The sequence below is a fragment of the Tachyglossus aculeatus genome, chromosome 21 (assembly GCF_015852505.1).
Source record: "Tachyglossus aculeatus isolate mTacAcu1 chromosome 21, mTacAcu1.pri, whole genome shotgun sequence".
Taxonomy (NCBI): Eukaryota; Metazoa; Chordata; class Mammalia; order Monotremata; family Tachyglossidae; genus Tachyglossus; species Tachyglossus aculeatus.
In genome coordinates this window covers 16,661,598-16,673,799 of record NC_052086.1, presented here as the reverse complement: position 1 = coordinate 16,673,799, position 12,202 = coordinate 16,661,598, and the positions used below count along the sequence as shown (strand labels likewise).

General features: G+C 55.6%; 1 protein-coding gene across 2 annotated transcripts in view; it reads right to left on the bottom strand.

Annotated features, from left to right (window-relative positions):
* The window catches only part of LOC119941990 (mitochondrial import inner membrane translocase subunit TIM16), a 161,341-nt gene that overhangs the window by 62,660 nt on the left and 86,479 nt on the right, over positions 1–12,202 (bottom strand). For both annotated transcript variants that reach the window (XM_038762618.1, XM_038762616.1), the window contains exons 8-9: positions 10,969–11,055; positions 8,872–8,954 (exon numbers count right to left, since the gene is read on the bottom strand). In XM_038762618.1, coding sequence (XP_038618546.1) covers positions 8,872–8,954; positions 10,969–11,055 — 170 coding nt within the window. The remainder of the gene's footprint in view (positions 1–8,871; positions 8,955–10,968; positions 11,056–12,202) is intronic.

Here is a 12,202-nt window from a genome sequence, read left to right as displayed (position 1 = left end):
AGAGTGGTATTCCTGCTTGGGGCCGCAGGATGGGACCAGGCCTCGGCTTCCTTGTGGACACCACTGGGTGGAAGAACCTCTCCAAGACTCAGGCTACCCAGAGGAAAGGCTCTGGGGCCAATCCCTTACTCTCCCCAAACACCCTGGGTCCAGGGTCTCCTAAGGTAGGGTCATAGGTCAACATGAAGGCCCTCACAAAAAAGCACTCTCTCCCTAGCACCCCAAAGAGCATCCCTGGGCCAGGGACCTCTTACCACCCGATGCCCAGGGGCCCCTGGGGGGAGGTGACCCCTGTGCTTCAGTTTTCTAGTTGGGAGTCTGAAGCCACCTAGGACAGGCCAGACCTCAAGTAGTTATTTGCACAGTGGCAGGGGCGGAAAGGGAACTGGGCTACTCTCTCTCCCCTCTCACTTAGGTTTTGGCATGCCTCGGTTCTATTTGCCCAGCTGCTGTCCTCCAGCGGCCCTGGGGCCCCAAGCCTCCTTAAACTCGAGACCAGCGGGCCTCTGACAGCAGGAGGACTGCAGGCCTGGCCCCTGGCTTTGTTAATGGGACTTTTTGCAACGCAAGTTCCTGGGAGGCCAGCTGAGGTCCCCCCAGCTGATGCTCAGGTCCTTTCAGAAGGCCCCAGACCTGATTCTGGACAGGAGGCAGCCACAGGGAGCATCCTGCCCCCAGACCACTGTACCCCAAGGCAGTGCCCAAGGGGCCCTGCCCATTCCCCAGATGGAACTCTCAGACCCCGGGGAGAGGGCGCAGAGCGTGGGCCAAAAGCCCCCCGTCCCTTATTTACCGCCAGCCCCAAGTGCGTGCATTGCATCTATCCTGTCGTCCGTCCGCCCCCCAACCTTGCTAGCCCCAACTCATCTCCCCATAGACCTGTCCAGCACCACTCTTGGAGCAGAGGGCAGGGAGACCCTGAGGCATCCCGGGGGCAGTGGTTGGAATCTCCAAAGTTCTCCAGAGGTGGGGGAGTGGAAGCAGGCCCCCTCCACCCTCCCCATTCTTTCTGGGGGAGAGGTGCTCGCGACTGGGGCTGCCCCTGGCGATCATCCCCTCGCAGCAGGAGAACGGGGCCTCAGCCAGGGGTGAACTTAGGGAGGATCTCTCGTCAGAAATCAGGTCCTCCGAGGCTCCTGCGGAACCCGCTCAGCTGTGCCAATCTGTAAGAAGAGGGGTCCAGGCAGTTTTTTTGGAGGGAAGGAGGGAGAAGACCTATCTATCCTTCCCTGAACATGGGGACTCCCCACTCCTCAGCCCTGAGCCGCCAGTACCGGACCTCAGTGATACAGGTGGACAGTGATGGCCAGGGTCCAGGAGGTCAGAGGTTCAGAGCACACCCCACAGAGCTCGGATTCCCAAAAGCCACCCCAGCCCAATCACCCTTTTCCCCAGCGGACCCCAGGCCCCTCTCAGGGAGGGTCCAGGTTGCCCCCACCCCCCTGATAAGGGGATGAGAAGCAGGGAGATGGAGGACAAGGGCCGTCTGGCCTTAGGGGAGGGCCCCAGGCAGGCGAGCGGGCAGCCTCGGCAACACACGGGACTGATGTCAGGAGCGAGCCCCAGCGCCGGGGGCTCTGGATGCAATTAGCCACTCCCGAGGTTACTGGCACGAGAGGCAGATCATCTGTCAGGGCTGGGTGCGGGAAGGCAGGGAGGCAGAGGGGGAGGGCCCCTTACCTCCCCAGACCCTACCTAGGTGGACTTCCTGCAGGGCTGGATCTTATTAGAGGAGGGGGAGAGAACCCGTGCCCCTCTCGCTCTCCCCTAGCCCTGCTGCAGGCAGGAGCCAGGTTGGGCTGTCAAAGGGTCCATTGTCATCGTGCAGCCAGCTTTTTTAAATCACCGTCCCAGATTCCTTTGCAAATTGCTGCTGAGTAAATATTTTCACTGCGAGGCTGAGTCTATTCCAGGCCCCTAGTGGGAAGGGCTTCTGGCCCCGAAGCAGGCCACAGAGGGTGAGCCGGGGGCGCCAGGCAGTGGCCTCTGTAAGGGGGCTGGGCTCTGAGCCGTCCGCTCAGATGGGTCGGGCTCCCTAGGCATTGGCGGGGAAAAAAACGGCTTGCTCCCTGCTTACTCAGTGTCGTGACTGTCCCTTTTGGGATCACACAGAGAACGGTCTTGCCAACGAATGAAGCTCCTGGCAGGGATCCAGAAGGAGAGATGGAGAGGTGGAGGGCTAGGGGTAACTAGACCACAGCCAGAGAACCCGGGGGGCACAACCACTAAATCACACATATACACAGACACACACACACACAACACAAATTCACAAGCACAGAGCCTTAGGGATTGCACTATGGCAGCTCCACTGGGTAAAGTGGAAGGAGTAAAGTGGGTAAAGGAGAAGCAGCGTGGCTCAGTGGAAAGAGCCCGGGCTTTGGAGTCAGAGGACATGGGTTCAAATCCCGGCTCCGCCACTTGTCAGCTGTGTGACTTTGGGCAAGTCACTTCACTTCTCTGTGCCTCAGTTCCCTCATCTGGAAAATGGGGATTAAGACTGTGAGCCCCACGTGGGACACCCTGATCACCTTGTAACCCCCCCTCCCCCGCACATAGTAAGCGCTTAATGAATGCCATTATTATTATTATTATTAAAGGATAGAGGAGCTTCCCAGAAGCCTTGCCCCCTCTGCCTCCAGCCCTCAGGTTTCTGGCTTGGGAGGGCCGTTCCCCGATTGGACCCCGGGGGTTTCTAGGAGAGAACCCTCTAGCCTCGTCTCAGAGAAGCCACAGACGGCGACGTCTCCGCTCACCACGCACCAAGGTCCAAGCAAGGATTCCAGGGGCCGGCCTCCACCTCCCTTGGCTGGGCCTGGGGGCCGTGAAGGCGCAGTGTGGGAGGGCCCAAGGCAGCTGGGGGCAGCTGTGCTGCCCAGGCAAGGGGCCAAGGGAGGGATGACACGAAGGTGGGAGCACGGATGGGTGAGGGAGTGGGGAGAAAGAACTATCCCCTCTCCCCAAAGCGAGGAAGGGGGAGCGGGGGCCCCAATGCCCAGCAGAGGCCTCAGCCCCTCCTAGCCACGCCCAGCGGCCCTCTCATCGGCACATGATGTTCTACACAAACAACCGAAAAGGCTGCGGAACAAGGAAGGGAAGGAAACCGGAGAAAGGGAGGGAGGGAGGGAGGCAGGGAGGGAGGCGATCCAAACTGCCCAGCCCTGGTGCCCCCTGCCAGGGCTTCACAAACCCTTCCATTACATCCCCGAGATCCTGAGAGGGGGTGGCGGGGATGGGGAGCCAACGAGGTCCCAACTTTGTACGCCTCCAGGCTGAGTCAGTAGAAGCTGGGACAGAGGCCGGGGCAGGGCACGTGCCCGCTGAGGTGCCAACCCAGACCTCTCCTTGTTAGGGGCTTTCAGAGAGCTGAAAGCCTTTGTCCAGTTAGCCTTGCTTGAGGGGGGAGGGGAGGGGAGGAGGGAGGAGGGAGGAGGGGAAGGAGAGAAAGTTGTCCCAAGCCGCCCATCTGGGAGTGATTTGAACAGATTCTAGGGCTGGCTGCTGTTGCTCCCCTGGCCCCAGGTGGGCAGCCCACTGAGCTATTCTTAAACCGAGCAATCACCAGGTCAGTGCCCTCCAGCAGCACAGTGGGGCCCGGGCCCATTTACCCTTTTTGGGTCTGGAGCGGTAACCGAAGAGGGCGGGGAGCCGACACACTCGGTGCATTCTGAGATATGGGGGCTATGATGGGTGCAATAATAATAATGATAATGACAGCATTTATTAAGCGCTTACTATACGCAAAGCACCGTTCTAAGCGCTGGGGAGGTTTCAAGGTGATCAGGTTGTCCCACAGGGGGCTCACAGTCTTAATCCCCATTTTACACATGAGGTAACTGAGGCCCAGAGAAGTGAAGTGACTTGCCCAAAGTCACACAGCTGACAATTGGCAGAGCCGGGATTTGAACCCATGACCTCTGACTCCCAAATCCAGGCTCTTTCCACTGAGCCATGCTGCTTCTCAAGACCCCCTCCCCACCCACTGCTACCGGCCCCTGCCCATGGCCCCTCATGACTATGTTAATACTAATCATTGTGGTATTTGTTAAACGCTTATTATGTACCAGCCCTGTACTAAGCGCTAGGATGCATATGAGGAAATCGGGTTGGACACGGTCCCTGTCCCACGTGGAGCCCACAGTCTCAATCCCCTTTCACGGATGAGGTTACTGAGGCACAGAGAAGTGAAGCGACTTGCCCAAGGTCACGTAAAAGATTAGATTAGAACCCATGACCTTCTGACTCACAGGCCCATCCTCTATCCACTATGCCATGCTGCTGCTGCTTCTCACCTTGGGATCTTGGGGTTTCCCTCCTCCACCTGAGCCTCACCACAGCAAAGGGTGCTACAAACTCTATTGCCCAGCAGTCAATGGGACCCCCCCCCTGGCTCTCTCGCTATGGGGGGTGGGACGGGGCACCACCACAGCTTGGAGATCCCCTGGTCGAAAGCTCCCAGCCTTCCCGGAATAATAATAATAATAATAGTAGCATTTGTTAAGCACTTACTATGTGCAGAGCACTGTTCCAAGCGCTGGGGAGTTTACAAGGTGATCAGGTTGTCCCACGGGGGGCTCACAGTTTTAACCCCCATTTTACAGATGAGGTAACAGAGGTACAGAGAAGTTAAGTGACTTGCCCAAGGTCACACAGCGGACAAGTGGAGGAGCCGGGATTTGCACCGATGACCTCTGACTCCAAAGCCCGGGCTCTTTCCACTGAGCCACGCTGCTTCCCCAGGGAATACTGGGTGGGACCCTGCTTCATGGGGGGCAGGAGCTGGGATTTCCCCAGGCCGTGGGGATCAGCTCCGATGCTAAGCCTCCCCACTTCCCCACCAACCTCAGCTCCAGAAGGAGACGATGGGGCAGGGACTGCCTGGTGGACCCTCCCCCAAATCAGGGGGCTGGCTCCCACACGTGCCCCAAGGTAAGAGGTGACTTCGTACACTGCTTTGCACAGGGTAGACGCTCAATAAAGACCATTCACTGGTTGATTGAGTGATTGGTGGATGAAGACTGTGAGCCCGTCTTCTAGACTGTGAGCCCGTTGTTGGGTAGGGACCATCTCTATATGTTGCCGACTTGTACTTCCCAAGCACTTAGTACAGTGCTCTGCACTCAGTAAGCGCTCAATAAATACGACTGAATGAAGAAGCGGAGGCCAGAAGCGAACAAACCGTGACTTTGTGCTCCGGAAGATCAACATCTGGCCTTTGAGTGGAGAGTAGCGACTCCGATTGCTAGACTCCTTGCAAAATCTGGATGCCGGCTACCCCTGCCTCCAGCTAATCTCCGCCCCTGTGGCTAATAAGGAGGGAAGAAACGTGGCTCAGTGGAAAGAGCCCGGGTTTCGGAGTCAGAGGTCATGCGTTCAAATCCCGGCTCCGCCAATTGTCAGCTGTGTGACTTTGGGCAAGTCACTTAACTTCTCTGGGCCTCAGTGACCTCATCTGTAAAATGGGGACGAAGACTGTGAGCCCCCCTTGGGACAACCTGATCACCTTGTAACTTCCCCAGCGCTTAGAACAGTGCTTTGCACATAGTAAACGCCGAAGAAATGTCACCATTATTATATGGAGGGGATTCACAACTGCAGGCCAGCCTGGTGCCCTCTTAACAAATGGGACAAGGCAATGAGCCAGGAATTGGTCCGCTGTGTGACCTTGGGAAGTAGCGTGGCCTAGTGGAAAGAGCACGGATCTGGGAGCCAGAGGACCGGATTTCTAATCCCAGCTCTGCCAACTGCTGGCTGTGTGACCTGGGGCAAGTCACTTAACTTATCTGTGCCTCAGTTTCCTCAACTGTAAAATGGGGATTCGACACTTGTTCTCCCTCCCACTTAAGACTGTGAATCCCATGCGGGACAGGGACTGTGTCCAACCTGACTTACACCTACCCCAGCACTTAAACAGTGTTTGACACATAGTAAGTGCTGAACATGTACCATGAAACAAACAAACAAGCCAACACTGGAGGTGGGAGCTCTGCTTCCTTGATCCCCAGAGACCTAGGTCCACAAAATAATAATAATGATAATGATGGTATTTGTTAAGCGCTTACTATGTGCAAAGCACTGTTCTCAGCGCTTCTACACCATGGCCCATTGCTCCCCCAGTATGCTGGGCAACTGATGGCCCCCAGGCATTAGAGGAGGCCGTAACAGGATGAGGGGATGAGGGGAGGAAAGGGGAAGGGACGGGCAGGCGTGGTTCGCAGGCACCCGTCTGGGGCTGGGTGCTGAGGGGAAATAGCCTAGACTTCTCAGTACCGCAAAGAGGCTGCCAGCACATTCCTGCTGAGCTGTCATTCCTGGGAGGGGGGAAGGGAACGGCGGAAAGGAACCAAATCTGGAGAGTGTGCAGCTTCACGGACTGAGCCCAACACCTTTGAACCAAAGCTCCGTCTTCGGTGCCCAGGGGAGGCCACCTCGGTCCCTCGTCCTCGCCCCAAAGCCTTTTATAAAGTAGTATTGCTTCTCTTGCTTTTCAGGGGATATCAAAGGCAGAATACAGAACAGAAGAAAACTAGCAAATCGGATTAATGTAACAGGGGTCGGTACTGGAAAAACTTTAAACCGGGAGGCACGGTACGTAAAATAAATCACCTTATGAATCTAGACACCAGATAATTTGGAGAAAGAAGAGTGCTGCTTTCTGGACTTCCATTTTTATCACAGCCCCCGCTCACCATCTGCTCTCGTCCTCGATCGCTCTGCTGCCACTGTGACCTTGTGGCGGCTGGGCCCCCGTCCTCCCGCTCTTCCACCCCCGGAAGATAAGGTCCCTTGGGATCTGCCAGGCAGATTCCTGGAAAGGCAATGAACATGGCAGCTCCACTATGATGGAGGGTATAAGAGACACCCTGTACCCACCTCACCTGAGCTCTGGGTGTGGATGTATCTGTCTCTCCCTTCTAGACTGCGAGCCCGTTGTTGGGTAGGGACCGTCTCTGAATGTTGCCGACTTGTACTTCCCTAGCGCTTAGTCCAGTGCTCTGCACACAGTAAACTCTCAATAAATACGATCGAATGAATGAATAGCGAAGCGGCTGTGTTTCTCCACAGTGATGTGTGCGGGTGTGTATATGTGTGTGTCTGTCTCTGCCTCTCGCCCCACAGTGAAGCATATGTTTCTCCAGAGTGATGTGTGAGGGTGTTTACATATGTGTGTCTGTCTCTTTCTCCCCACAGTGAAGTATGTGTGTTTCTCCACAGTGATGTATAAGGGTGTGTATATATATGGGTGACTGTCTCTTTCTCCCCACTATAATAATAATGGTATTTATTAAGCACTCACTATGTGCAAAACACTGTTCTAAGCGCTGGGGAGGTTACAAAGTGATCAGGTTGTCCCACAGGGGGCTCACAGTCTTAGTCCCCATTTTACAGTTGATGTCACTCAGGCCCAGAGAAGTTAAGTGACTTGCCCAAAGTCACACAGCTGACAATTGGCGGAGCTGGGATGTGATGTGAGCTACGATGTGTTTGTGTTTGTATATGTATGTGTGTGTGTTTCTACCACAGTGAAGTGTGGGTGTGAGGGTGAGTGTGATTATGTGTGCCTGTCTCTCTGTTGCAGTGTGTAGTGCTGTCCCACTCTCACCCCTCCACTGGTTCTCCAGACACCCCTGGATTCCACAACCCCCATCTGAACCAGGACCACCCCCAGCTCCCCACTCCCTGTACCTCCCCCCACAAACCCTGAGCTAGACAGACGGAGCCAAGGGGAGATGGACACTTTCATTCCACCAGCTCTGCAGCAGGGAGATGGGGGAACGGGACACGGGGTGAAAGGGAACAGGGAACAAGAAGAAGAGAGAGAGGGGTCCAAACGGGCCTCAGATTTAAACACCAAACTGCGAGCCAGGGTTCCAGGGCCCTTTCTCCAGTTCCACTACTGAACCTTCAAGGATAAGTTCCTAGTTCTTGGGCAACCTCCAAGGGAAGGCCTGGAATCCTGCCTGGATTTGGGCCGGGGGACCAGACCTGCTTTCCCTCACCTGCCACCTCTGGAGCCGCAGTCGCCTTCTTTGGGCCCAAACCTGACATTTCCTCTAGCTGCCCCGTCCAGCTAAAGCCAGTCTGGGGAGACTGGCTGCTCCCGGCCAACTCCCAGGGCCACCCCAGAAGCCCTGGGCCTGACAGAACAAGCCACCGCACTCCCCGCTCTCCACCACGGCCCTTGCGCCCAAAAGGCTGGAGGGTCTGATGGAGTGGAAAGGCTAGAGGCTGAGCAGAGAATGATCAAGTACCCATTTCTTGCAGGGCTCAGAGCTGAGAGGGCACACGTGGGGAGAGCACCCCAACCTATTCACAGCACCTCGATCTCATCTATCCGACCTCTTGTCCACGTCTCGCCTCTGGCCCGGAACACCCTTCCTCGTCATATCCACCAGACGATTACTCTCCCCCACTTCAAAGCCCTACTGAAGGCACATCTCCTCCAAGAGGCCTTCCTTGACTAAGCACTCTCTTCCGCGCCCTTCTGCGTCGCCCTTACTTGCTCCCTTTATTCAATCCCCCATCCCAGCCGCAAAGCACTTAAGTTCATATCCGTAATTTATTTACTTATATTTAACGTCTGTCTCCCCCTCTAGACGGTTAGCTCATTGTGGGAGGGGAATGTGTCCGTTGTACTCTCCCAAGTACTTAGTACAGTGCTCTGCACACAGTAAGCGCTCAATAAATATGATTGATTGATATCCCATAGACGGAGTGCCATGGACAACCTCTTCAGTCTCGCCCTCCTCCCCCAGCTTGTGGTGCTCTTCCTGACCACCCTACCCGTCGCCACCCCTTTAACCCAGTCTCCCCTGCCACAGAAGGAGGGAAGTCCCATCCTGCCCTACTGCAAGGGCACGCGAATCCTACCCCGGTGAAGTATCGAGGACGAAGGAGGCCAGGGAGTTGGAGAAGCGCCTTGTATCCCACAGTTTGACTTCATGCTCTCTCATCTGCAATAGGAGAGCAAGGAGGTCAGGGAGCATCAACCCCCAATCCGCCACACACCCTCCCACACCCGGAGCCACTTCCCTTATGATCAAGCCCCAGGGCCACCTCCTTCCTCTCCAGTGCCACCCCTCCCCCTCCTCCCCAGATCTGGAGTCCATACATGCCAGTGGGAAAGACTGGGGGAGATTGGCCCTTCCTAGAGGAGCCCACAGTCAACCTTCCCACCAAAGGGATGCAACTCGGAGGCGAGGGGAGCGCTGGGCAGGAACTGGGCAGCTTGCTGATTCTCCAGGGCCAGTGAACCCTCGGCAAGTGCTGGGAATTGGACAGTGTCATGACTGCTTGTGGGGAGGAGGCCCTGGTTATCCTGGATCTACAAGACTCTGGTAACCTCGAGGGATTCCCAGTCAGGGTGTTTCCAGGGCCCCTCTGCCCTGGAAGCAGCGTGAGAGAAGCAGCACGCTAAAGAAGCAGCATGGCTCAGTGGAAAGAGCCCGGGCTTTGGAGTCAGAGGTCATGGGTTCAAATCCCGGCTCCGCCACTTGTCAGCTGGGTGACTTTGGGCAAGTCACTTAACTTCTCTGTGCCTCAGTTACCTCATCTGGAAATTGGGGATTAAGTCTGTGAGCCTCACGTAGGACAACTTGATTACCTTGTACCTACCCCAGCACTTAGAACAGTGCTTTGCACATAGTAAGCACTTAATAAATGCCATCATCATCACTCTGCCACTCCACTGGGCTTGGAGGCAGGGGGATGGAGGGGAAGGAGGAGAGATCCCAATCCATTTACCCCCCAAAACGGCCCCTCCCCTCAAGTTCATGAGAATCCCATATGGGCTCTGGGGCCAGTCAGCTCTTCTTGGGGAGGGGGGAGGTGTGGAGAGTCTCGCTTGCTCTCTCTCCCCTGCCCTTCCCCAAAGGTCCAGTTTAGTCTAGATCCCCTCAGGCCTTTCTGGGCTAGAGCAATCCTCCCCAGGCCCCCGAAGCAGTTTTGGGGTATCCTCACGCCACTAAGCATACAGGTGGGGTTGCTTGACAGCCGGAACCCATTTCGGAAGAGGAGCTTGACTAAATAATAATTAGGGTATTTGTTAAGCGCTTACTGTGTGCTAAACACTCTTCTGAGCCTTGGGGTAGATACAAGGTAATCAGGCTGTCCCCTGTGGGGCTCATAGCCTTAATCCCCATTTTACAGTTTAAATATCTGAGGCACACCAAAGTTAAGTGGCTTGCCCGAGGTGATACAGTTGACAAGTGGTGGAGCTGGGATTAGAAACCAAGTCCTCTGACTCCCAGCCCTGTCCTTTTTCCATTTAGCCACGCTGCTTCCCCGAATGCCAGTTTGACACTTCACCAAAACGACTGATTGATGGAAGGATGGATGGATAATCTGGACAGTGCCACCTCTAAGGGACTTGACCCTGAGGCAGTGAACACTCCTCACCTACCCTGCTGGCCACCGTCCCCTCGGCCACCGCCCCGGGCTCATCTCCGGCCGGGGCCGGCCGCCCTCCTCAGGGTCGGGGTTAGCTATTCCGAATGGAATTTGTTGATTTCGGCAGCTCGGTCCCCTAGGACTGGGACCCAGCCGTCTAACTGCCATATATAGGCAAGACTGGGGCAAGCCGCACCCAGCCAAGCGTACGCCTGCTCTTTGGCCAGGCGGCACCCGGGGGAATCGGTGGGCAGGCAGCCTTCCGAGCTCACACCAATCCTGGCCACTTCCCAGTCCTCCTCCGGGATCCCGGGGAAGGCATCCCGGCAGAGGACCGGCCCCTCTGCCTGCCTCGTCCTCCGCGGACGCGGATGCTGTTGTAGCGGCAGGGGCCACGAGTCACTGCCCAACGGAACTCAGACAGGGAGGTTGCCCGGCGTCTGGGGTACGACGTCAGCATGTACACACCCGGGCCTGGTCGGAGATTCCCCAGAGAGCTCCGTGTTTGGCGATGGCAATCCCAAGAACTGCCCCCGCCCGAGTGGAGGGAGGAGAGGGGGCCTTTCAGGGCGTCCGTACCTGACTGAATCCAGTCGAGAGCACGTGCTCGTTGGAGTGAGTCCAGACTAGTCGGGAGTCCTTGTTGTTCCTGTGGCCTTCGGTGGTCTAAAAGAAATGGCAGAGAGGAGAGAGAATGAGAGCCTATAGGCCGGCCGGGAACAGCCCTAAAACAGGACTCAGGAGAAGTGGGGTGTCCTGCCCCCACAGCTGGATTCAGATGGACATCAAGGGAATAATAATAATAATGATGGTATTTGTTAAGTGCTTACTCTGTGTCAAGCACTGTTCTAAGTGCTGGGGTAGATATAAATGAATCAAGTTGGACACAGTCTCTGTCCCAAATGGGGCTCACAGTCATTCACTCATTCGTATTTATTGAGTGCTTACTGTGTGCAGAGCACTGTACTAAGCACTTGGAAAGTACAATACAGCAACAGAGACAATCCCTGCCCACAACGGTCTCACAGTCTAAAAGGGGGGGCCTAATCCCTATTTCACAGATTTTACAGAGGTACAGAGAAGTTAATCAATCAATCAATCGTATCTATTGAGTGCTTACTGTATGCAGAGCACTGTACTAAGCGCTTGGGAAGTACAAGTTGGCAACATATAGAGACAGTCCCTACCCAACAGTGGGCTCACAATCTAAAAGGGGGAGACAGAGAACAAAACCAAACATACTAACAAAATAAAATAAATAGAATAGATAAGTACAAGTAAAATAAATAAATAAATAGAGTAATAAATATGTACAAACATATATATATATATATATATATATATATACAGGTGCTGTGGGGTAGGGAAGGAGGTAAGATGGGGGATGGAGAGGGGGATGAGGGAGAGAGGAAGGAAGGGGCTCAGTCTGGGAAGGCCTCCTGGAGGAGGTGAGCTCTCAGTAGGGCCTTGAAGGGAGGAAGAGAGCTAGCTTGGCGGATGGGCAGAGGGAGGGCATTCCAGGCCCGGGGGATGACGTGGGCCGGGGGTCGATGGCGGGACAGGCGAGAACGAGGCATGGTGAGGAGATTAGCGGCAGAGGAGTGGAGGGTGTGGGCTGGGCCGGAGAAGGAGAGAAGGGAGGTGAGGTAGGAGGGGGCGAGGGGATGGACAGCCTTGAAGCCCAGGGTGAGGAGTTTCTGCCTGACGCGCAGACTGATTGGCAGCCACTGGAGATTTTTGAGGGCAAGTTAAGTGACTTGCCCAAGGCCAGACAGCAGACAAGCGGAGAGGCCAGGATTAAAAAGGGATTCCT